Source organism: Gallus gallus, chromosome 2, assembly GCF_016699485.2.
Source record: "Gallus gallus isolate bGalGal1 chromosome 2, bGalGal1.mat.broiler.GRCg7b, whole genome shotgun sequence".
In the NCBI taxonomy this organism is placed as follows: domain Eukaryota; kingdom Metazoa; phylum Chordata; class Aves; order Galliformes; family Phasianidae; genus Gallus; species Gallus gallus.
In genome coordinates, this window is record NC_052533.1 from 3,214,025 (window position 1) to 3,240,981 (window position 26,957).

Sequence of the window (26,957 nt, forward strand, 5' to 3'; positions counted from 1 at the left end):
TGTCAATGAGGAATTAAGGACAATATTGTTTTGCATGATACCTGCTGTGTCTTCCCCCAGGGACATTATTTGGAAAACATCACTTGGGTCTCAGGCAGGATACTCAGGAGTTTCTAAGCACTTCTGGCTGTAACAGAGACCAAATGATCATACGTTAAGATTTGACCAGAGTAAAATCTCTATACTTGTTTACCGTGAGGCTGTTCAAGCATGAAGCATCCAAGCAGTTCTCAGTCCACTGTCTAAACACCAGCCTCTAGGACAGTACCAACTACCACAAACCTTGTTCACCCAACTCTCTGTCCAGCTGATGGTGGGTGATCATTGTGATGGGAGTCATCATCCCTGGAGGTGTTCCAGAACCTGGAGATCAGGCACCTGAGGACAGAGGTCAGTGGGCACAGTGGGGGGGGGTGGGTTGGGTCTGGACTTGTTGACCTTACTGATCTTCCAGCCTTAATGATCCTCTGATTCTATAGTCATGTTGATAACATTCCATCGGTTAATATTTTGTCTATCCTAAAACATAACCCTATGAGAAGTTTTAGGTTCTGTTCCATGGTAGGAAAAGGGAGAGGATGGAGCATTTTTCATCATAACTTCTTAGCCAAATAAACACAAGACAGAAGATCACTAGTCCAATATATTTAATAAATTACAGAGTGAAACTCCTCCGGGCATTTGAAACTCGGCTAGGATGTAAATGTACACCTCTAGAATGGGTCACTTCTTACAAATCATATGACAATTTTGTTTTAGCATGGACACGAACTAACACAAATCACAGATATGGTATCAGATGCAACAGCTCATGATAAAAATCACATCAGTAAAAATATGGCACAAAGAATGCTAAGCTAAATGTTGTGTAATTGGCATTCGCTTTTGGCAGTCTTGATCTAAACTAATTCAGTGTACAGATCCATTCCCAGTCAGCACCAGGGTCAGTTAACATACATTTTGTGCAAAGTATATTTTTAAATTCATGACAGAGTTGTGTAAACATACTTTCCTTTCACAGTAAAACAACAGTGATTTAGGTATCAGAAACAAACAAGAAAGAGAATCCCAGACAATATTTTATTTCACACTACACAGTGTATGTATATATAATCATCATATTCAGCAAATAGGTAAAGTGCATGCCAGTAACACCTTTGACTGTAAATGAAGGACTTGCAGTGCAGAAGCACAACTTCCTCCAATACTAATAAGCTAATAGGAAGCAATACAAAACAAGGTAGAGTAAGGTCTTGAAAACAACATACTCTATGTGATCTACTGTGTATTTCTTTATAAAGTAGGCTGAATTACTCTGAAACAGGAAATTTTCACATCAGCTATCAGTAGAATAAACAGTTCAAAGCTTCACTACTTGAAAATATTGCAGGTTGCATTTGAGAGCAATACAAGAAGATATTTTTAATACAAAAACACTTGGGGGAGAAAAATAAATTACAACAGCTATTTTGAATGAAAATAGCTGGTCAACAGCAGGACTCAATGAAATGGGAGGTGAAAAGCAATTCTGCCTTTCAAATACTCGGTCATAGGCTGCATTATGTAGAATCCCTCCAATACAGTATCCAGTAAGTTAGGAAAACATCTCCGCTGTCCTGTAGACTCAGTGGAGCTGACTGTAAACAAAATCTACTAGACAACAATTGGCAATATTCCCTTTTATTTTAGAAATGTGGAACTAAAAGAAGTCTTGAAATGTTTCATCACCAGTTAGTGCAAATAAATAGTGATCAGAAGGCAGACAGATGCACAGCAGCAAAATGATATGCAGGCGCCTGCGGTTCCAGCCATTGGCCTCTCAACCTATGAATGTGGAACAGACGAAGCTCCCCAGCACACATGAAGTTTGCATTTAGAGTCAGAGAAGAGTGCATGGGAGATCCCTGGAAACTGAAGGTAGAGATGAAAAGGTACAAGATGCCTTCCACTAGCCTCCATCAGAGATACAGCAGCCCAGCTCCAACAAAGTAAGCAGGCAGCACACTAAGTGAATGCTACGTTCATGATGTTCTGAGGACACTGGATCCATCAGACCATTATCAAATATACAAAACCACTATGTGCAAGAGAGCAATACACACAGTGAACTACAAGAGATGCACTGAATAAATCCATCCATGAAAAAACACTTTCCTCTACTCCAGAATCAATTCCTTCATTTATTCTGAGGTACAAAGGTGAAAAATAAAACAAAAGGTGTAGGTGTTCATCAAAAATCAGCAATCCCTCTTTGGAAAGAGGAAGCATATATATTTAACTTTGACACTTTTTGTAAGTGACCTAAGTAAGCAAAATATTCATCCAATGGGAAAGAAATGCTTTAGTAAGTCAATGTCTGTACCGATGCATGCATATTAACTAAAATTCTTCCCTTGATTTCCCTGGACATGGCACAACAGCTGTGGCCACTAATCCTTCATTATTCTTATAAAATTTCTGAGTACATTAAAAATATGTTTGAAATTTATTAAAACTACTCGTTCAGTGAACACAAGGTTTTATCACCATCATTTGCTCACCTCAGCATTAACTCACACACACAAAAAAGCCTCAGTGACTTGTGGTTGGACATCTGGTCCTCAGTTCAGCTATTAACTATTTGCAAGAAATAGAGAATTAACAGGTTGTAATCATCTAAAGTAGCCTCACATGCAGTTCATTTCTCCCTTCTTTGTTGCAGTAAAAAACAAAAACCACCTTTCAAAAGCAACAACATAAAAAGCAGCATAAAAGTTCATTCAGATGAAATCACATCCCTTTGTATTTACAGATTTTCTGTAGTAAAGAATCCACTATCACTGTTTCACTGTGATTAAAAGATTTGGCCTTTTTCATCCTAAAACAGCCAACAATCACCATCCAAGCCTGGAGACACGTTCAGAACTTGACATCAACCGTACTGCACTCCAGACAACATCGCAAGCAGCTCCCACACAAAGTGTCTATACAGAAACAGTCTTTAAAAATACAATTCCCTGATCCCCTCTTCCTCGTGGTGCCATCCCTGTTGCTTCCTATGGGCGCTACGTCAGTTTCTTTATTCTGCGGTTCTGCTTGTCGATATTCAGCGTCGCACGGTCGACGGAGGTAGTGATGGAATCAAGAGCTTCGTCCTGTCTCTCCAGTTCTGCTTCTGTCTCCAAGGCAAGGCTCTTCAACTTCTTCAGTATCTATCGGAAGAAAAGACTGAGAGCTTTGAGCAAAAAACCATACGGTTCATTAAGAATGTAATAGACACAAGGCAGTTACTTATTTCTTTCCTCTGAATTACCAAATAATTTGTAGTCATGCCCTGAAGTGCTCTGGACAAATATCCCTTCTCCACTGATGTAGTTGCTCCACCGTAGAAGACTACCAGACTGGTCATGCACAGTCTGCCCTTGGTGAAGCTATGCTGCCTCAGATCAACTCCCTGTCTTACATGTGCCTTAACATGACTTCCAGGAGGATCTGTTCCACCATCTTCCCAAGCACATAAGTAAGGCTGACTGGTCTGCAGTTAATAGGACCTTCCTTCCTTACCATTTTAAAATGGGAGCGATGCTTCCCTTTATCCAGACACCAGGAACTTTGTCTGATCGCTGTGACTTTTCCAATATGACAGAGTGTGGCTTGGCAATCATATCAGCTAGTTCCCTCTGGCCCCTGGAATGTATGTCATCTGGCCCCATATGCTTATGTATATTCAGATGAGAAAATGAGGAACAAAAGATGTACCTCCAACAACTCTTTTCCAGGCTCCAAGCATTATACAACCAACCAGCCAATTTACAGTACACTTAGCAATTCACCATTCGTATGTGGGACTGTGAGCAAACACCCTGAGCTACTCCATAATGGCCAAGAAACTCTGTTGTCTGAAAAAGCTGATACTAGTCCAAAAAGGCCTGAAGCCTCTAAAGTGAAAGCAGAAAGCCAGCCTGATGCATGCCTAAAGGGAGAAGACATCTATAACAATGCCCTACGTTGACTTCTTAGAACTATTAAACTTCAGCTGTCATTGGTTTATACAACCAATAGCAGAGTTACAAAGAGCAGCAATGCATTGGAAGAGGCTGCCCAGGAAAATGGTGGAGTCACCATCTATGGAGGTGATCAAGAAATGTGTAGATGCGGCACTGAGCAAGGTGTTTTAGTGGGCATGGTGGTGATGGTCTGAAGTTGGACTTGGTGATCTTAAGAGCTCTTTTCCAACCTTAATGGTTTTATGATCTTCATTTCTTGTTCTGTAACAAAGGCTCCTTTCACCAGCACTCTTAAGGCATGAGTTACAGCACCACCTTTAATTCCCACTTGTGGCTACTCCCTTAATAAACCCGGTGTTATGAACTTAAAGCACCTGCCTGATAGGCAAGACTCAGTTGCCTTCCCTTGACTCTATCAGGGAGATTTGAAAAGCAGACCTACACCATGACAGATCAATTGGAAATGCACCCTCTCAAATCCTTCAGATTATAAAGGGGCTGTCTCTGCTGTCACTACTGGTCTACACAATCTGCCTCCTTAGGCATCCACAGCCAGCTCCACAGGGATACCCTCATACTGTCTGATTAATACAAGCAGTTCAATAACAATCCCCCAGAAAATAAACTATCAGCTCTAGCAGTCCACAACATCAACTGTTGTGGTACATAAGCAGCTACATAATGCCACTGAAGGTACCAAAACTACAGGCTGTGTTGTTCACAATACATCCGTGGCTTTTGGTAAAATAAGAAAAGGAACTATACTCTATACACCAGTTAAACTATCATTTTATTGTTTTCATAACTGGCAAACTCAGTTCTTGTTTTTCATAGAACCACAGAGCAGCTTTTCTTTTAGAGTAAGCATCAGCCCTCAGAAAGCTGCTATGAAACGTCAGCAGCCTCTATGTCCACACATGGGGCTGAATTCCATAGCAATCACCCTATTTGAAGCTAGGTAAGTTACTGGTTTGAGAAAAGCAGCGAGGAATATTATATCTAACTGGAATGGCAGGGGAATTTTATGCAGTCAGAATTCTTTGACTGCAGCTGGATGTCAGCCACAATAGTGGGATTTATCTCGTAAAATATCTCTCAGCTCTTTCCATAAATCACAAGCAGCTACAAATACAGCTGTGTGAATAACTGGTTTTGCAATTTGGCTGCCAAAGCAAAAATACAAAGCAAATCATGGATCAAGCCTAATCTACCTTTTTCTGTTCTAACCAAAACTACATGTGAAGAAAACTCTGCTTTGATCCCAAATGATCTTCAGGTTCTACCGCTGTAAGAGTAAAGCAAGGCTGAATTCCCCAGACTGGAGGTAGTAGATGTGTGTAGGATACGCACCAAAAAGAAAAATGACTTGATCAATTCCACCCTGTGTGTGATCCAGGAAAGGGGGCCGGGATGTGGTTTTGCCCCTCCTAAGGAATTAATTACCTGGATTTGTGAAGTTAGAATGTGTTTCCACCTCAGTCCCTACTTTGAATTTCTTCTACTTATGTATAAAGTGGACAGTGCTACACAGAATAAATCCTACCAACACTGACTGCAGTCTTGCATTCATGTCACAGCATAACTAAGAATGGAAGAGACCTCTAAAGGCCTTTTGGTCCACTCCCCCTGGCTTAGAGCAGAGCCAGCCTCCATGTTCATCTAACAAAGCGCCTACCAGGTTTCAGACTCTGCACCAACAAATATTCCAATCCTGGTGATAATTTAGGAGCGAGGTCTCTCCTCTCTTTCAACATGTCCTTGCACCACTGCAGTGTGGTAAGCTCAGCTTCCTTGATCCATGTCCTCACCCAGCCCACCCTAGTTTGTGAAACCTGCCGAGGTGAGTGCAGAAGGCCAGTGCTTCCTCCACAACACCTACACAAAGGTGGGGGTTGGCACAAAAGGATGCAGAAAAGGAGTAGGGACACTCCCCTTCCCACCTCTCCAAGAAGCATACAATTTATTTATAAGTCACATCTGTGCCAAAAAAGGCCCAGGTTCGCCATGAAAAACATTTTATTTTTAGTTCTAAACCCGATTACTCTTGATAGGCTTTGCATTCATGAGAGCATACTTAACGTTTAAAATACAGAAAAAGACACAATTGTTGAGAACAGAAGAGCTTTTAAAATACGAAAGCAGTAAAATGGAAATTCAGTCAGCTCCAGTGCTCTGCTCAGTTCACCTGCCAATTACACTCTGCTTTGAAACACAGCAGGCAACGACTGTGTGGTTACACTTGCATGAAAAAATAAAAGGCAAGCGGCTCACTTTCATCTGCTCATTCTCTTTGCCTTAAACAGTCTGGCAATAAATCTCTTAACCCTTTTGTCCAGCACAGCTTCAACGACTCGAGATGAGCACAGCTACTCCATGCGAAGGGATCTGAAGCTATTAAGATGCATTTCCTGCACAGCCCACAGAGCTTGATGGAAAGAGTTACTGGAATCTGATATCTGGCCAAAGCTGGTCACTAGTTTTGCAAAGTGAAATGATGGCAAGACATCTAGCTATCACTGCTTCAGTTCTGCTGGCTGCTCACAGCAGCAGTGCCTTCTGCGCCAGTACATACTTTGGGACATGAACCAAATACAATCTGTTACACGAAGAGGATGGGCAGGTACAATCCCACCAAAGATGCATTTCAAAGGCACGTTTCACCAGGCACTGGTAAATCTTGCAATGAGACAGCCTCAGATTTGTGTCACAACATTACAATCTGGAAAGTCTGACTTGCCCTCTGGCTCTGCCACACATTTTCTGTGCACTTAAGGTGAGTTGCTGAGTATTCCCATGTGCAAAATTGTCACTGTAAAAAACCAGCAATGCATATCTGTTCCAAAAACTCAGTACAGTTATGCTAAGTCATTGTAAGAGCTGCATATGCACTGCTTATCTTAACAGGCTGTTAATTAATAAAGTTATAAAACAGAAATACACCCTGTGTCAAGTGTTCAACCATGGCAGACTTAAGCATTGCTTCGTGAAAAGGTGCCCATCTGAGCTATGCAACCCTGAATTCTCATTAAACTTGTGGGAACCTAGGCAATGTGACTGAGATTGTGAATTAACTTATCTGCTCAAGGAGTTCAACTACTGCCCATTTCTCCCTTTTTGCTGAATGAGGAGCTGAGATGATCAGCTAGGCTGCAAACAATTTCCATGCAGACAGAGATGGAATGACAGCAGAGGACTCCAAGCCCCCAGGATCTTTCTCAGTACTTAACCCTATTACCACTTTGCCACATCCCCTGATGTCTAAACTCAAAGCATCAACCACACAAAGACTGTCTGCCAAAGGTCTTACCACAGAGACCTGACCTCAGTTTAGGTCCCCAGATGTCATAATAATGCAGTTATCTAAAGTTTTTAGTAAAATATGATTTAGCATTTAGTGAGAACTATTGGTGATGTGTGGATGGTTGGGCTGGGTGATCCTGTGCATCTTTTCCAACCTTGGTGATTCTTTGATCTCAATACACTGAGTATCCAGTGGTAAAAATAAGATACAAAAAGTGTCAGAGTGCAGAAAGTATTGCCAATCACAGCTTGAACTCCCCAAAAATCCTCAGTTAACCCACTTCATTTTCCCTGTGCAGCTCAGATGAGGGCTGAATGCTAAAGCAGAGTATGAAAAACCTGAAATGGCTCTTGGATGCAGGCTCCCAGGCCAAATGCACCTGTTAGGAAGCAGTGAACTGTCACTTACAGTATTCTGAACCGTGGTGTAAAAAGAGCTCTTGATGATCATAACTGGTAACGTTTTCACACAGTGTTTCACCCCTGTGCAGAACATACTGGAATAAAGCTGGAAACCGGGGCAGCAGGTAAGACATTCTAATTTAAAGTGTTATTATAAGCTCAGACTCACTATAGGAACTGAGTGATGTGCACTGAAATAAGGGGCCTGTGGACATCCTCTCCTACAGCACCTGGAGGGGGGCTGGGAGACAGAAAGGAACAACAGCTTGCTATACCACAGCAGTATAATCCACTAAAAGATTTGTCAAAGCCTCATGTAACAAGTGTAACTTCCATAACAAAAAAAATATGGATTTACATTGCTGTCAGTGGCTATTAGAACAGCATGAAGAGATCACTACTTGTTTATTACCTTATTCTTAGTGTCTGATTTCCCCATTATTTCTTCCTGGACTAATATGGAAATCTGACTTTATCTGCTTTTTTGCTACTTGGGAGTACGAAGCAGTGAGTGTGGCACTGGAATATCACTGGCCCCATCTAGACAAAACAATAGATATACTCAAGCAGTTGTGACAAAGTCAGTTTCACTGGATTTGTTATCCCCTTTTATTGTGGTACCATGAAACATTTAAGTTGCACACGAGCAAACTGTTGTGAGGATCTCAGCTCTTTCTCCAGATTGTGCTTTCATAAACAAAATCCAGGGCATAATCATGGCATGTGGCTGCTTAGATCAGCTGCCTGTTGCTTGCACTTGGCCATGGAACAAGGCCATCCTATGAGCAAATTTGGAATTTAGCTCTTGGAGTGAACAGCTCCTCAACAAAATGCTTTTTTCTGACCTAATGGTTGTGATTTCCTGAGATGATGGCAGGATAGAAGGGTAACTAAACATACAAGAGTCTCTGAGTGGAGCAAAAGATTGAAATAGAACAATCTAGGAAGAAAATGCTAAAGATACGCACTGGGATGTGATTCTCTTCCAGCTGTTGTGGAATTAAACTTCTTTAATAGTATCTGTCTTCATGGCATACACAATGTGCGGACACAGTAAATATCAAGACAACAGTTCTTTGGCAGGAAGAGTTTAGGAAATCAGAAAACACTGGCTTGGAAAAACAAATCCAAATCTACAGAACAGAACTACTCCCCCTCCTCTTAAGCTAATATTATTGCATCCCCTCCCACACCCATTGCCATTATGTCAGCCACAGCAAGGCGGTAGGCAGAGGCTCAGCCAGAGACCACAGGAACTGTGCAGGCTTCTTTCTCCATCTCTATAGCACAGATGAGGAACACAGCTCACATCACCACTCTGTATTATGTTAAAAAACTGCGTTTTCAACACAAATGTCCTGGCGAGGTCTTTTACTCAGGCACCCAGTCACAACCGCAGACCATCCAGCGCTTCCAGCTCTAATGGGAGGAATTTAGCATCATTCAACAACTCCTTCTGCAAAGTAACTGTTATTATCATGGCAACTACTTTTTCCTTTTTTTTTTTAAAAAAAAGGAGAGGAAAAGATTGATCAACAGTTAATCTGCTCATTGCAAATTTGTCTTCTCCAATTCAGCAAGTTCTACTTATTAATCACATAATAAGTAATTAGGTGAACATAGCAGAGCTGTTCTGGGCTTTGTGAGTTTGTTTTGGTTCTTGGGTGTTGGCCCTCTTTTGTGGGTCTTTTTTTAATATTACAAAAATGCTCACATTACAGACAACCAAAGAATCTCCAATAAAGGAAACTGCTCAGAAAAAAAAACACTACGGTTAAACAAATGGACCTCCAACACCCTTAATTCACCCATGAAGTGTGATGTGGCAAATGTCATAGCCTTCAATGCATGTAAATGCATTGCTTTTATAACTATTTCCACTACTTGATCTCTAAAATCTTTGCTGTTGATAGACAGAGCAGGAGCTGAACTGAAGTGGTGCAAAGAGACTCCCTGGAAGCAGCTGCAACAAGGTAAGACAAGTTCTTGCTGCGGGCTGAAACGACTTATGGACTTAAATGTCCCTCTTGCATGTAGTTACAAGACCTTCCCCTCCCTAACAAGAGGGGCTCAACACCTAAAAGGCTGTGTGCAGGACTTACGATGCTGCCCTTGATCCTCAAACCTTTGAAATCTACTTTTACTCATTTTTGATCATACTTTCCTTCTTCGTGTTTATACCTCCTTCCCCTCTAAAGTTCAGAGTTACTTGATTCTGTTTTAAGGTCCAGAGCACAGAGAAAAAGCAGTGTTTGGAGAACTCCTGGGAACAACTAGAGAGAAACACCAGTCTGTACTATGCAAGGGGCTTCATCCCCAGTTCACACAGCTTGCTGGAAGATGCTGAACTCCCCCCCGTCATACATTTCCTCTGCTTCTCTAGTCACAGCCAACTGCTTTGATAACATCAAGCACTGACCAAGGGTGTTTGCTGTTCAGCTGTCAAGAACTGGCTCTGGGGAAGCCATTCCTAGAGAGTCTTTTTTTCTTACAAGATATAGCATACTGTGTGTCTTCAAAAGCATTACATGACCACTAACCGTTAATATAATAATATTCAGCTTTTTTTGGGTCTGGCTGCAAATTACAATTATCGTGCTGAAAAGCTGACATTTAAGAGAGGAACAACTAGCCCTTCTGAATACCTAATAGCTGTTCAAAGTCCGTGTACAAATGATTAATGGATGGCTGATATTTGTACAACTCTGATTGAGTAACAGTGTTTCAAAACCCTCCAAAAGGTCAATGCAGCATCAGAAAATGCTTATTTTTTGATAAAGTGACACATCACAGAGACAAGCTCTTCAAGAGATGAGGAAAAGTGAGAGCAATTAGAACGTGACTAGTTCACCCTGATTTTGAAAAAGCCCAAATTAGATATTTCAGTCAAAAGATCTTGATTATTTTGGTTAATTAAGCAAGTTTGGGTCTAAAAGGGTACATTCATGAGGCATTTTCTAGCAGGAAAAATGAACAGGAGTTTAATAGGCATTACTGCATGTATTTTAAAACTATTAATGAGTGGAATGATGATTAAAAAGGCCTGATTCTCAAGGAACAGGTGCTCAGCAATTACTGGGGAAAAAAAAAAATCAGGCCAATTCATAGGCTGTCAATTTGGCATTCAGATCCTCTCCCCACCCAACCCTGCCCAGAAGTTTACCATAAATCATTAACTGGTTTAAAAATTCTCAGCTTGGTGCAGTATAAATAAATACCAGAACTGTCTCTTGGGCTTCAGTTAATCATCAAAGGGTTTTGTTTTAAACACATTAGCCATTTAGCATGGTTTCTAGTCCACCACCCCACACAGAAAATTTCTGCAAAGGTTAAACTTCTCACCTACCCAACTATAATTTGGTTACTTTCCATAATTATCTATGAATATATTGCAAGAAGTTTTCATTTTTAGTTGCTTAATTCATTGCTGTGTGCTTGCAGCTCTCATACACTCATCTATTTCGGAAACATCCACAAACCTGAGCAGAGCACTTCTTGTCAGAACTATAACTCCTCACCAAAAGGAGTATCATAGAATGAATCATACCATAGAATCATATCATGGAATGGCCTGGGTTGAAAAGGACCATAATAATCATCGAGTTTCAACCCCCCTACTATGTGCAGTGTTGCCAATCACTAGACCAGGCTGCCCAGAGCCACATCCAATAGTACAATAGCAAAAGGAAAAACACAGAAGAAGCTAAAAATGATCTGCTAAACTTCCTAATCTTCAGATAAAACAGGTTAAAGATTTTCCTTGTGTTATCAACCCTGTCTTTGACATATTTTGCCAATAATCCCCAGTTTGTCCAAAACAGCTAAAAACAAATAGAAAGTTGTCAGTGTATTTCGATAATAAGCTTGATGGACTTTTTATTTTATTTAAATTTAGGGAGGTGAATATTTTGTTAAGGACAATAACTACTACTTGACTCCAGGGAATCTGCTTTAGCAGGTGTTGGACTAGATGACATCGAGAGGTCCTTTTCCAATCCCTATGATTCTGTGACTACATTCCTGATGAAGGAAGAAAATGCATGCTAAGGATAAAGAGGGAGCAAACCAACTCAGTTATCTTGACTTATACCTGTTTAAGCTCTTTTGCCTCCTCCTGAGAGATCTTCTCATGCTTCTGCAGTTGAACCTGGTCACTGTCTGTTCCCTCTCTGCCTCCCACTGGAGAGCTGGGCTGCACCACTCCTCCCAGGAGTCCTGTGGCTGAAAGAGAAATTCCCATGGTCAAAGACTGCCATCTCCTGTAAAGACAGGGAGAGCTAGCATAGAACCAAACAGGCTGAATTCTGCTCTGTAGCAGTTTGCAAGAGGACAAGCTCATTCAGATACACCAGACCCATCCCTGGTTTTTGAGCCAAGTTCTCCTAGGAAGGATTCAAGCTGTATTTTGTACAATGCCCAAACTGAAAATAAGCATGTTGCTGAAAGACCACTTTTAAAAGGCAGCACCTGAGGAATGAGTTCATTTTGGGCTGTGGGCATGCATCTGAACAGACAGCAAGCAGCAGCAATGCACTTCCAATCAGATAAACTAAGAATCTCCACCCGCTGCTTCTTTTTAATCTTTTTAATTAAAGAATTTAAAAGTGATGGACTACAGACAGAGCCAAAGAGTGATGCCAGTGAACCCCTGAAGCAGAAGGGCAACACTGACGCTAACAGCCACCCCCAGCTAGGCAGTGTGAACGCAGTCCCTGGTGTAACATGCCACCTGTCCTTTATTTAAAGCATCAGCTCCTATTGCACTATCTGATACTGCCCAGTGGGGTAGCAGGGACGTGCTGCAAGGAAAGGTTGTTATTTTTGATGCAGATGGGTTCTAAACACCCAAGTCGCACATCTTGGCTCCTAGAGGCACTCCAAACATCTCCGAAGTGCTCCCACTTAAAGAGGCACTGAGAAGGAAGGAAGCTAATGCTGCCACTGCCACCTGCAAGCAAACAGCCTGACCCATGCAGGACAATGACAGCAGATCTTCAGGACATCAGGCCAGAAAGCACATCACAAGTAAAGAGCTCCCTGCCAGGCCCAAGCTGGTGCCCAGCTGGCTGGCTGGCTAGCAGACAGCATTCACCTAACTGCCCTGGGGTAGTGTTACTTCACCATGAAAACAGAGACAAAAATCTAAATCAAGAGTACCAAACCTTAAATCCCTCTCAAGTAATTACTGCAAGCTCCTAATCCTTGGACATACTCGGTTATCAGTCTGAGAGTCACTGGTCTCAGACACAGTCAAGGTTTAAGACAAGCAAATCATTCATTGTACTAATGTTACCCTGTGCAAATGCTCTTTGTACTTAGAAGGGATAGGAACCAGGCACTGAAAAACACTGCTTATGGTATTTTATTGTCGTGGGCTCTCTCAGAAGGGAAAGTGGGGAGGGAATGACAGACCTTCCTATGGCAGCAAACAGCCAGACAAGATTCTGCATGGTTCTTATCAGCTAAGTGTCCCTGCCCACTAATTATTTCATTAAAAGCAAAAATCTATCCATTTCACTCCCATTAAGCTCTGAGGACAAGAATAAGAGGGGGACATGACAAAGACACACAGAAAGAATGGAACAGGGGAAGGAGATCTGACAATTCTCAGCAATTTCTAGTAACGAGTCAACAAAACAAAAAAGGAAGAAGAGAATGAATAAAAAAGCAAAAATACTTAAAAAGCAGTAGAGCAATTTTGTTTAGCTCTGTTACATCCAGTTGGGTTGCAGGACTTGCTGCCTCCACGAGAGGAACTAGCAAAGTGCTGTAAACTCCTAAGAATGAAAACACAGTCACTGTGGCTAAGCAGGGAAAAGGCAGTAGCTTTGAAAGGGATCTAAAGCTGTAAATGCCAGTCTCCAGCTATAGGATTAAGACAGCACTGCCCTAGACAGCTACAGTGCAAGTACACTGTAAGACTTCTTGTGCCTTTTAGTCTAGGGGACTCTTATCACCCATTACTGGTGAGGAAAGTACTGGAATTAACCTATCACAGAAGAACCACTGTTACAAAGCAATCCTTTCTGTGCTCCCTCCAGCATTTAAACACTCCTTGCAGCTTGGTCCAAAAACAAACACACACACACAGAGTCAGGAAAGAGGTACAAAGTAGCTAAAAGTCGTTTCAGATAATCTAGTGGGTATAAGAACAGGAATTTGTGAAGTGCTTAAGTGAAATCAAACCAAAACTTTCAGGAAAAACAGTTTTGTTGCAGTTATTTATACAAATGTGCAACGTGCACAGCTTCAAGGCACGACTTGCATAAGCAAATAGGATCTAGAGAAGGTTATGACAGTTGTGGAGATGTTCACATCCCTGAGCTGCACTGCCTGCAGCACAGAACACCATCAGCCACTTTGCTGTACCTCTACTGCAAGGATACTTCTCCTGTGCACCTCTGAATCAACGTTTGCTACCTGAAATCACACGCACAATTTATGTGGACTCGGAGGCAGGCATGCATAACACAGAATACTCCCCCCGTGCTTTTAGCAGCAAATCAGATCAATGATAACCATCATCATCTGTACTTGCAGCATGCGAACAGCTATGGAAAATAGGCGTTGGGTAAAGCATAGTCCGTGACTGCCATCTAGTGACAGTGGGTGGGCAGCGGCCGTCTCCAGGGAAGGAACAAACAAGGGTTTTGGTGGAGCTGCAGAAGTCAGGATTTCCATAACCTCCCGTTTTCTTTGCTGGCATTTCCAAATTAAACAGCCAGAATGCAGGTGGGGGTAGGAGAGCAATATCCTTGACTCACTGACTCAGATGCAAACAGAGCAGAGCAGTGGGGAAATTAAGCACAGTAGGGCTGTATAACCAATTATTTTATGTAACCAGGCTTAAGACCATCAGGAACTGAACACCAATTTGCTGGAATAACTCAGTGCTTAAGAAACCAGCAGGTTGTTTTTCCTCTAAGTTTGTTGTGCTGACACTTCAGTGCCAGATGCCCAGAGACTGACTTCCCTAAAAATTAACAAGCTTTTCCAAGCTATGGCCCTTGACGACTCGTCAACAAGAGAACATGATCCTCCCTGCTGAAATCCAGTTGTAGCTTTGTGCTTAGAATGAGTTTTGCCTATTGTTTTAGTCTATCGTTTTTCTACTTCTTTTAATTTACTGAGAATAAATCCATCCACTGATTTGTTCTTTGGTCACTAACAATTAGGGGAAAAAAAAAGGATTTGGACACTTTGACAGAAATAAATTCTTAACAGACAAAAATTCACCAGCTTCCAAAGTGAATCCAAGTTTGGATAACAAGAAATGAACACAAACACAATCCTCCCTGAATTTTAGAAGTAGCAATAGCTTAAGGTTTTCATTCTTACTGTTGTGAAGTAGTTGAAGCCCCTACTGTATTTTTTTTTTTACAGTGATTTAAACTATGCCTTCACCTGATCTGAAGCCTAAAATCTCCTAAATCCAAACAATGGAACTTCTTGAATAAATATGTTTATTTTCACTTATTATGAAATAACAATTCTGGCTTTTAAGTTATTTGAAAACTCGCTGGACTGCCAGTTTGTTGCAAACCTTTTACAGTTAACTGAGCAATGGTTTTTATATTAAAATGTTGCTTCCAGTTGCAAACTGCTAAAGGAAAAATAGTAACAGCAGAGGACTCAGAACAATAGAATGGGCTTCTAACAGCCCTTCCCCACAGAGTAGCACAATACTGAATTGGTGACCACTGGAAAAAAGAATGATACCAAAGTTAAAACACAGCCCAGTAGCTGAAACTCAAATTAAGTTAATCCTCTCACACACCAGTGTGGAGTTGGTGAAAACACCAGCTGAGACTACAGCATTAAAGACAGCTTGGCATATTCTAGTTGTCAGGCCCTCAAGAGACACCTCAGCTTCAGCATCTGGAGTCACAGGTTTTGCTAGTGCAGTAGGGAGAAAGTACATCCAACCACATTCAAACTTCTGTTAGCTCTAGCCTCACCCTTGCTCTCTCAGCAAAAGGGCCTGAAGTCAACTAATAGACACTTCTTTGTGTTCTGCTAACAGTGCAGCCTCACCACTGGGTTGGGGGAGAGAGAGGACTTGCCTTATAAACACTGTATGACATTCAGAGTTTGAAAGCCACATAGAAACACAGCATACTATCAAGAGCTATTATGGATGGATTGTTTTGTCTGTCACATACCTGCTTGCCAAATGGAGGTGCCAAAATCTACCTGAGGAGACTTCCTGGGACCAACAAATCCCAGGGCATCTTCTAAAAACTGTATCTTCTTGCTAAACTGCATCTCTAAGACTGAGATTGCTTCTGGCATCCTTGCTGACAAGAGCCGGTAAGAGGTGTCAGGCTTCCCAATAAACCTCTGACGGACACTGATTTCATACGGTGTGTGAACTTTGATATCATCCACATCCTTTGATTCAAACCGGTGAATGACCTGAGAATTGCAGTCACTGATTTCCAGGCCAGAAGCGAAGAGCGTGAGTTTTCCTGGCTTCACATTTGAGTCTGTTCTGTGGGTGATAATAACTGGAATTCTAATTATGATTCCTTCCTGGTTCTTCAAATCGGAAACTGTGGCAGTTTCCTTTGGCTTCGTTTCCAATGGTGCTTTCCAGAGCTTGCTGCTAAATGGCCACCAAGAAGGAGATTCGAGTTCAGTCAACAGCCTAGCAAAGAGAAGAGAGTGTTAGAAGGGAAAAGCCAGTATAGAAAGGTTGTGCTACCTACCAGCTGAAAGCAAATTACTGCATCTATGAACACTGCATCTATTTTGCTTCTCAATCCTATTCACATCCTACCACTATCCATCCTTCCTTTAAATACAGCTCTCCTTTATTTGCTAACATGTTGGAAAGCAGTCCCAGAATCTCACCATTCAGAAGTGAGAAATCCAACTTCCAACTGGGTTTATTCAGGCCAATTTACAACCATTTGTTCTTCAGCTAACGCTGCCTTTAAGCTCAATGTTTCCACACTTGGCCATCATTGCTGCTGACTTTTACTACTCTTCCCTGCTTCCATCCCATAGGCTGACGCCACTTTTCGCTTTGCCCCCAGTCCCAAATTCCCACTGCCAGCTCCAACACAAATGAGTACAAGGTTCTGAGCACTGGTTCAACAAATGCAGACAAGAAAGGCATTATGTGCATTTTGTGTACACCTAGAGGGAAGAATTTGTGAGATGCTGGGTATGATCCCTCTGTTGCATTTTATATCAGCTTGGTCCATTATCCTCTTATGTAGTACTGTCCCAAAAAAGGATCGATATCACAGATCTCATCAGGTCTATGCCTTCTAGGCAGCCATTCCACAGGAAAAAAAAAAGGGAATTAATGAAAAGGGGGTTCTGATTTGATTTGGTTCCATTCCACTGCACTAACAACCCTGCCAATGACCAGGCAGGTGCCACAGTAGCTACAGTAGATGCTCCTAATGAAGCCAAGCTAACTGTAACTTAACAAAATACAGTCCTCTTACTAAAGACGACTATTTACTGTCATAAATCCTAGAGACACAAGCCTTATTGGACTGAAATATAAAGTATTTCTGCTTCACTGCTGTTTTGGAAAGTCAGCTTTATTTAATTCACACAGAAGGTACTGCCTGATAAAATACATATCACAGTGATGCTCTCAAGATATTGTTTATAATGATTCAATTTCCATGAGAGAATCAGAATGGTTCTACAAAAGACTTTGCAATTTTAAGATCCTGTTTAATTTAGCTGTAAACACAGACTAATCTGGAAGTGGAGACTAGCTGAACCCCTTGTTGACTAGCGAAAGTTATACACCAGCTCCTAAACAAACCTACTTAAAGAAATCCATCTGCAAGGAAAAGCAGAAAAGAAAGCACCCTGGGATTAAACCACATAGACAGAGGCAGAATGAATTGCTTTAACAGTATACTCCCAGCTAGAGCATGGACATCATATATTTATGTTGACAGCATGCAGGATGAGCAATGGGTCTGGGAGCTCTCTGCTGCCCTCTGAAAATGCTGTGACACTCCTTAAAGGAAGAAAAAAAGACACATTGAAAGAGACATAACAAAGTTCTGCACTAACAGAATTTGAAATGGCACAGTGTCACAGATTTAGGGCTGAATTCTGAAACTACGAGGTTCAACTTAAGTTCAGCATGGAGAAAGACTGAAAAAACCCTCTAAGCTCTGCTAGCTCACAGCATCTTCCAAATTAAAAGCCATGCACTGACTTACGCGTCTTAACTAAACAGAAACTGACCTGATCTCATGCCTACAGAGCACAAAGTGCATTTTCTGGCCTCTTGGTTAATGAAAGAGTTACAACAAGGTACTCCAGGACAATGACAGCTTATGCCAGCGTCCAAACCTATGAGAAGTCATTAAATTCCTACTGCAGTATAAGTTTCCCTCATCACATTTACAATGAGAAAAAAGCACGTGTGTTCACTTAGTAAGAACAGCTGCAGTGTGACAAATCTAAACCTCTATTTACACTGTGGTAACTTACTCTTGATAGGTCTGAGCCTTAATTTTTATCCCTTTATCCCCTCACTCTCCTCTCCCTCCTTTCCCAAGGGACCAACTTCCTGGCTGTGCAATGTCTGATTTACAGTCAAGATTTCTCCGTTGTGCAGCCCTGACAAAGGCTCCAGCCAATTTCTCTGGCCTTCCATGGAGGAGTCACCCCCCTGTATCAACAAACCAGCACATCAGTCTTTATATACAAATGAAAATTTGCAACCAGAGTACCTTGTCCTCTCACAGCAATATATTTATAAGGAAACAGTTTATTTTTGGTCTGTGAACATCTGCTAGCACGTCAGACTCAGTTCTGCTTATCTCCATACTATTCCACTGAAAGCAGCTGTATATACCCAGGCACAAGAACAGAATTAATAATCCAAAAAAAAAAAGCCCACACATACAGGCACAAAATTAATCAAAGTTTTAAACATATGAAGACAGAAAAAGGAGCCTGGCTTCTTGTATCAAAGACAACCCCACCATACTGGTGTTGCTATTAAAACCTTTGACTAACACACATAGAAGTCTATTCCCTCTTAATACCTGTCTGCACAAAGTATTTTACATGTGTACAATGGCCCTGAATTATCTCATCCACGTAGTTATTTCTCAGTAAGTTTCTAAAGTTTGCAAGAGTCAGAGACAGAAGATACATCCACATATTTAGATATATAAATAGTCTGAATTAGCCAACACGCAACAATCAAGTGAGCTTTGAACATATCCATTTTCTACATTGTTTAGGAAGATGAAGAAAGATGTCATCAGTTTACCAGAAGACCCTGGGTCAGGAGTGGGAGGGGGGGAATGGATTTATTGAATCAACCTACATACACAAATACTGTGTTAGAAATTCCTAAAAAGCATGTAAAAGGGAAACCAGACTGGCTTGTGACTCCTAACTTTGTGGCAGTCTGTGAGGAAACTAGTTCAAATCCACACAGTTCAGATAAAATAAAGCATCGCCTAACATTTGGTCGATGTCTTCCTTTGTTTTTCCATTTTAAAAATCAAAGCATTTAGCTCTTCAGATTTACCAGGACAAGTAATACCTCCCAGTGCATCTTAACCCAAAACAAAACCCTCTTTCAATAACAATGAGCAGCTATTTATTTTCCTACTCTTTGTTTATTGTTACAGAGCTTTAAAATCTATTGCTGAACTTTCCATTATCTTGGCACTTCATTAAAGGGCACGAGGAGTATCACCAGAATCAACGTGGAATCAACACTTCCCTTGAGACATATCTTTCTACAAACAAATGCTTCTTCCAAGAACAACCAGTTTGAACTTTTAGCGCGTTTGTTTCTTTATGCAGGTGTCAGAGCTTCCAAAGACACTCATAACTACAGATCTTTAAACGTGACAATACCATTAACCCTCTTGCCTATTTTAGGCTGCTATCGAGTCCAGTTTACACACAAAATAGCATAGAGTAATTCACTTTAAATGGTATTCATTAAATAATGAAGTTGAAACACTGACACCAACCACTTACTATTCGCGAGTTCTGCCACAAAGACACAACATCAAGTGTTCTCCAGAGCTCCATTCTCTTGCCTAAGCTCAATGCTTAAGACAGTTTTCAAAAACAATTAGTCACCGAATGCATGAGATTACCACAAACATTCCATCATTGTATTCCATCTACAGCCATTTCCCTGACAGCATTTGCACCACGCAGTCCTCACTGCTGCGCCTAACAGCAAATACAACGCCCTCAACTACACACACTTTGCACACAACAGTGGCCTCAAGAGTTGACTTCTATGCACAGAAAAAGGAATGCAGTATAGCTAAACCAAAGAGTATTCTGGGGCTGTTACCTGTTAACTCTAGAAAACTATTTCCAAGGAGGAAGACCTCCTGCCATATTCATCATTTCCTTTGGAAGGAAAAAGACAAAAAACAAAACAAACCAACAGAAAAGCCAAATCACGGTTGTGTTCACTGTGTAACAGCAACACAAGCTACACCATGACTTAAGAAATAAACCAAACTTTGAGTATTTCACGTTTATGTATATTCTAGGACACCTGATAAGAACATGAATTCCAGAATGTGCCAGTCAGCAGGAGTATTAACTTGTATCTTTCCTTTAACTAGTTTTCAGTCTTCTCCAAACAAGACTTGTTTGAGATTTCTTCAAGATTAACATTTCTGCCCATCATAGATGAAACTCAGGAGGGCTTGAAAAGTCATTTGAAAAACAGAGGACACCTATATATGGAAATAATTTATCCAAGGAGAAGAAATGTTAGATGGGAGGAAAGACAGAAATAAAGAAGCAATATCAAGATGTTGCTCAACATCTCAACAAGAACCAGATCGACGACAGACCATCACAGGCTTAAACGTTTACTGCAAATCAACACTTTGGTTTCCTAAAGACTTCTATGTAACTCTCTTTTATGGCATACAATCCCACAACCACTACTTAGCTCAGAAGATGCTACAGTACCATACCTGTCTGCCACGTCCATATCCCCTTCGATCTTGTTGAGTCCTCTCATGATGTTATCAAACTGCTCGCCCTGGTAATGCAGCACTTTTGCTGTGTCCTCCAGCCGTTTCTGAGACCCAGTCAATAACCCAGTCAGTTCCTTTCCTTTTGTTGACTGCAAGGCTGCTGCTTCTGCTCCTGTGCCTTCACTTGACAGCAACTGCTCCCTCCAGAAGTGCTCAAGGATGTTGAACACTGCATTTCTGCTGGGCTGCAAAGAACTGAACCAGTGCTTGGTGTTCTTCTCCAAGATGGTAAGAGAGCTGAAGATTAAATTTGACGATTCCTTCTTGATCTCACTGATACTAGAAAGATGGAAGTTGACTAAAACCTCCCCAGTCTTGTCAGCTGTAAATTTGATTGCAACAGGGGTCAGCGAGAGTCTGCCAGAGACCCATTGCTTGTTGGTGTCAAAGTAGTAAGAACAAGGCCAGCTATGGATACGGATGTCTTCGTTCATCAGCTCGCTGTTCAGATCCTCTTCCACAGCAGCAACACTTTCAAAGCCAGAAAAATTAACTAAAATGAAAGTGAAAAAAAAAGTTTTATATGTTGTTAAGAATTCTCACATAACATTACAAACACTCAAATAATGAATCCTATCCACAACTGGCTTCCAGTACATTCACTATATCCTTCTGAGTACTTACACAACACAAATTTGGAAACTGCTGCACATGGTTTACAACATTTGGAAACGATTCCTAACTATTTCCCTCTAAGAAAACAAACAAACAAAAAAAAAACACCTCACCCCTTCTGAACAGGACTGCCAGTAACATCATCTGCTCCATAACAGCACTGCCTCCCCTTCTAAGAATGTTCTCATTATGTTTCAGCATGTGATTTACAACAGCATCAACTTGAAATGAGCACTGCATTAACTCACTGGATACTGCTTTAAGGACAGGTGCTTTCTAATTGGATTACTCTGCATTCATGCACCTATGCTCATAGTTTTGCATAGAGAAGAACCTACCAATAACAGGAACACACATTGTTTTCACCAACTTCGAGTCTTTCACATACCCTTTTTTACTAGAAAGCTACCATGTAAGAAGTATTTCATCCCCCACCTCATCACCATATGGGACATAAAGAAAATCCAGAAAGCATCAACACGAGACCATCAACGCAAACCCACGACAGTGACATGAAATACCTGGTCTTTCTCCTCCCACTTTGAGCTATCAACACACAGCTGACTTATTCCCAGATCAAATTATGAATATACTGAGATGGAAAAGATGCCATAGAGGTACGTGAAGAGGTGCTGCTGGCCTGGCACATGGAGCAATTCAGTAGGTATGACAGCAGAGAAAGCAGCAGAACAGGCAGAGGCTTAGAGGAGCCAAGGGAACTGATTGCTCAGCTCAGTGTGAACAGACAACACCCAGGGCAATGGTGATTTCATTACACCTCTGACAGCCCATGTTTTCCTGGGAGCCTAGGATGCTACTTGACGATGCAAAGTTAATCCTATAAGGCTTGCTCACTAGTATCTCAAATCCCAGCAGACAAACACAGAGCTGTCATGTGCTTTAAGGCCTGACCTGGTTAAAGCAAAACAATCTCAAGTTTGGAAATGGTAAATTAAATGAAGCGTATTTGGATGTGCACATTTTCCCAAATTCCCAAAGATATTTCTCGTACCCAAAGAATCAGATTGTTTCTTGCAACATCTCCTTCCCAGTGCTAGTTTTCACCATGAGTATTAAAGACCAGTTATGTCCCATGACTTAATTCCTTATGAACAATCATTACGTAATGGTGATTTAATTACTCTCTTATTCATTCTTACTCTTCTCAAAGTCTTGAATGTATTATAGCATAATTCACAGCATTATCACAAGGTTACTTGGATGACACAGTAAATGAAAAGTTAGAGCTCTACAAAACCCCTTGCCAGACTGATACTGTGTGTAATTTCTGTAAGCATAACTGACAACTACATCAGTGTGTGCAAGAGCTTAAAAGTTACACTACTATTAAAATCACTGACATTTGAAACTAAATTATATTACAGCTTTGTTAAACAGGAACTACAAATTACAGAGGTTTCAATGCCTGAAACTGCCTGGATTTGACACTGACTTTGGTTCCTGCAATTCAGTAAAACATTTTCAGAGATATCATCTCCCTCATTGATATCACATATTCAAAGATTTGAAACTGTCACGCACTTAGCACGTTTGTAAGATAGCATATACACCTAGGCAGCACTCAGCTTCTCTCAGAAGTACTGGTAACTGCAATATGATAGCCAACAAAAAGTAAACCAAAATAAACATCTCGTATTTCATCCTCAAGCTTCTCACGTCCTAAAGGTATTGCAGAGTTAAATGAAATGCACTGAAACAAACAACACACCAGCAGGCTCCCTACCTATCAGGGTGTCATGCTTAGGACCCACCCCCATCACTACCCCCCAATTTCAAGAGCATGAAACTTACTACTTTCACCTCTTTCTGAAAAATCCAACTACCAGCATGCTGCCCACAACAAGAAGCTCTTCCCCTGAGGTGCTATTTTATAAAGAATAAATAAAAATCATAAAGAAACTGAGGCACTGAAAGATGATATACATTGCAGAGGATCACAGTAGGAAGCTGGAAACAAAAAGGATGTTTCTTAGCTTGATGTTTTTCGCTGCTGGGACAGGTACAGTAGAACGAAGCATCAACTGGGAAACAACTCCTAGTCCCTGCTAACAGCAACAGTCATCCTCACAAGGCACAGCCACAGCAAGGAGAAACACTTAACATGCAAGCAACTCTTTAACCTTGTGTAAAATCTCAGCATAGAGCCTGTTTTTACAGGCTGAGTCCTACAAACTACCACCAGCACCCAGTTAAAACAGCATGTTCTCTGAAGCCTGCTCATGACTAGTACAAATGTAAAAACACACACAATCTTGCAGCTGTGCCATGCAAGTACATTTCTAAACCATCTCTCAAGCTCCTTACCTTTATCTGTAGCTTCAGAAACCCCAGACAGTTCTTTGGGAACTGCTATGTTTACAAATCTGTCCATCCGTATGGAAAACGTTTTCTCTTTTCCTCTTCAAAGCCCACGAGAGCAGGTAAAATAAAGCTACATGTATCCAACAGAGGAGGTATGCTTACCCCTGGATCTAAGAGTAGAAAAGTCCTCTCAGACCAGGGGAAGAAACAAAGCTGTCACTTGACTGGTGTATATATACACGTGCATGCCTTGGGTCATATGACTTTTGACTCACCTGAGAGCTCAGAGGCTTTGCCTGACAGTCAGCTTCTTTTTGTGCCTGAGGCCAGAATTTACAAAGAAAAGCCTACTTGGTAATTAAACCTATTGTTTCAGAACATTTCTCCCAACATAATCATGCCTTAACTAGCAGGGGCTCAGCACAACTTAGTCTTCCCCCTCCCCCCCCCCCCCCCCCCCCCTTCAGAGAAGAAATTTAAACACAGGATAAATGAAAATGCACATGAGGAAAACTAAAGAGTATTTTATTCAACAGCAAACAAAACAGATATCACGGTACACGACATTGCTGTTTAAAAGCATTCAATAGTGAGCTACTAATTTAACAGGAGACTTCATGGTGTTTAATTAAAACACATGGCAAATTTAAACAGCATCAAACAAAAATAAAGATGTACTCAACCATCTGAAGTCAGCTGGAAAAAAAACATCATATATTTGCTTTACCTCTGACACTCGTATATTGCAACTTATACATCTCTGATGGGTACTAACCTGCAATTATAGCTTCTGAGCTGCTAGAAATACTGTCACCCTAGTATTTTTGTAACTGTGCCCTCCTTGAGCTAATATTAAGGAAATTTCTATTTGGCCATCTCATAAACCAACTCTTAATTGTATTTACAAGACTTATACTCCTTAAAAGCTCCTTTTCTATGCAGTAAAATGAATTCACAATGAATTCTTTCATTTCTTATGAACAAACAGAAGTTTGCCTACGGTTTTGTCCACCCAGCAGACAACCCAGGCAGTTTCTCCCATCAGCGCATTACACACATTCTGCTCCATCTCTGACACAGCAGCCCTTCACACTGAGTGCACTACCACACACAGCAAGAACTAGGATCAGCAGCAATAAGATGGGGGATTATTTCCAACAGCGTCACCACAACATTGCCTAAATTCTTTAGCTAATATACAAGTGGTGGCTGATTCTATAAAAAGGAGGTGACTCACCTTCTCTTGCAAGGTGCTGTGAGATCACTTAATGAAATGTAAGCATTACTAATTGCCCCAGGTGTGAGGAGATGCTGCATATGCACTGAGAAGATGCCATCAGCTCACAAGCATATCATCCCTTCACAATGTGCCTACCTCAGAGCCTCCAGTACTCAGTCACAGGTTCCTCTCATCTTGCTAATTAACTGCAAAATGCTTCTCCACATGTCTGTAATTTATTGATGTTTGCTTTTGGTCCTCCTTCATAGAAGAGCTCCATAAGATCACAATCTTCGATGGTTTACTTCCAAACCATACCATCTCAGAAATGACAAATTGTAACAGTTCTGTCAGCCCAGCAACACTTATTTTAAGAACATTTATAAGGACTGTCAAATAGCGAGTCCTTTTTAATGAAAGGTTTAACATGCTGCCCCCACCAAGCTTGTAACTTTCCATTCCCCTAATGATGCTACAAAACGCGATGTACTCTGAAGTGACCCACCCAGAAATACAACAGGTAAAGATTCACAGTAGCTCTGTACTGTGAGATTCATCCCCCCTCGCTCTAAAAGACCCAACAAATCCCTACTAAAGGAAGGCTCAAAGCTGAGGGGCTTCTCTATAGAATAACTCAAGTTAGAAGGGACCCATAAGGATCACTGAGTCAAACACCTGTCTCCACACAGCACCACCCAAAAACCAGACTGTATGCCTGATAAAAAGCAGCTCCCTTGAAGATCATAATTTCACCAAATCCTCTTGCATCTAATTAAATACAAGCTACCTCATTTCCTGCAGCAGCACCTGCACCACCCATATTAGTACTCATCAGCTTGCCCTTTAATCTTGACCCTGCTTTGATCCCTCCATTTCAAAACACAAATAGAACTCCACTTCTTAAGTCCCACTTTTTTTCCTGCCAGGGTCATAGAATCATTAAGGTTAGAAAAGAATACTAAAGTGCCCATTAAACCACATCCGTCAGTGCCACATCTCCATGGTTCTTGAATGTCTCCTGAGGCAGTGACTCCATCACCTCCCTGGGCAGCCTGTGCCAACGCATTACCACAATTTCTGAGAAGTTTTTCCAAACACCCAACCTGAACCTCCCCTGGCACAACTCCAGCCAGGGAAAAGAGGCTAATCCCAATCCTGCTCAGTCCTTTCAGGCAGCTGTAGAGAGCAATAATTGCTCCTCTGAGCATCCTCTTCTCCAGACTGAACAACCCCAGTTCCCACAGCCACTCCCCCTTAAGACCTGTACTCCAGAAACCTTCACAGCTTTTCTGCCCTTCTTTGAAGGTGCATCTGGGCCTCAATATCATTCTTGCAGTAAGGAGCCCAAAATACACAGCCCCCTGCCCCACCTCAGCAGTGAACCCTTCTTTCTCCCCACCCTTCCTCCCACAGCTCGCTCCCTTCCCCTACCCAATTGCAATCCCCAAGGCTCGCTATTCTCTTACCTCAAGCTGAACCTCTCCACACCCACAAAAATACACTTCCCTCCCCTTCTCATTCCTTTTCCCCACTATGAAAGACAGTCTTCTCCCTCCTTACCCCGAACATAACACAGCCACCTGCTGACCCAAAAACAACACAGCAGACAGGGTTGGGCCAGTATGATCTTAAAGGTTCCCTTATACCCAAGGCCTCCTTTGGGTCAGCGAACAGATGACACCCCTTTCCTTCTATCTAGACTCAAGTAAAGATGAGCATCGTGTTTTGTCCAACAATTCCACGCCAGACCCCACTACAACCCTCATCTCTTCTACCACAGCTCTAAAGCAAACCCCTTCAACCTCCCCTCGGCCACAGCCACCTCCTCCGTGATTCCTACCCCCCTGTAAGCAGGCCAGATCCCCACCCCGCTCCTCCATCTTCACCCACTCCGTCCGAACCGCACTCCCTACACCCTTACCAACCTCCCTCCAAACCCCGGCTAAGCACCCCTCACCTCCCCACCTCCTCCATCCCCGGCCCGCACCCACCTCGCAGCAGCGCAGCCCGCAGCGACGTTCTACGCATGCGCCCGCCGCCCGCTTTTATTGGCCGAGCCGAGCGCCGCTGCGCACCCCTTCTCCCGCTCCCCCC

General features: G+C 41.8%; 1 protein-coding gene across 12 annotated transcripts; it reads right to left on the reverse strand.

Moving 5' to 3' along the window:
* Window positions 1–630: 630 nt before the first annotated feature.
* On the reverse strand, window positions 631–26,884 carry SNAP47 (synaptosomal associated protein 47). Of its 12 annotated transcripts, none has more exons than XM_046933468.1 (8): window positions 26,855–26,884; window positions 25,020–25,184; window positions 23,920–23,964; window positions 23,648–23,814; window positions 20,645–21,200; window positions 15,851–16,335; window positions 11,779–11,909; window positions 631–3,191 (listed from the first exon to the last, which is right to left on the reverse strand). In XM_046933468.1, the coding sequence occupies exons 4-8, from the start codon at window positions 23,712–23,714 to the stop codon at window positions 3,045–3,047; spliced, it is 1,386 nt and encodes a 461-aa protein (XP_046789424.1). In that variant the 5' UTR covers window positions 23,715–23,814; window positions 23,920–23,964; window positions 25,020–25,184; window positions 26,855–26,884; the 3' UTR covers window positions 631–3,044. The 12 variants fall into 12 exon arrangements, with proteins under 12 accessions (XP_046789424.1, XP_046789427.1, XP_046789433.1 ...); XM_046933471.1 differs by having other exon boundaries at window positions 26,821–26,884; XM_046933477.1 differs by lacking the exon at window positions 25,020–25,184.
* Window positions 26,885–26,957: the final 73 nt, after the last annotated feature.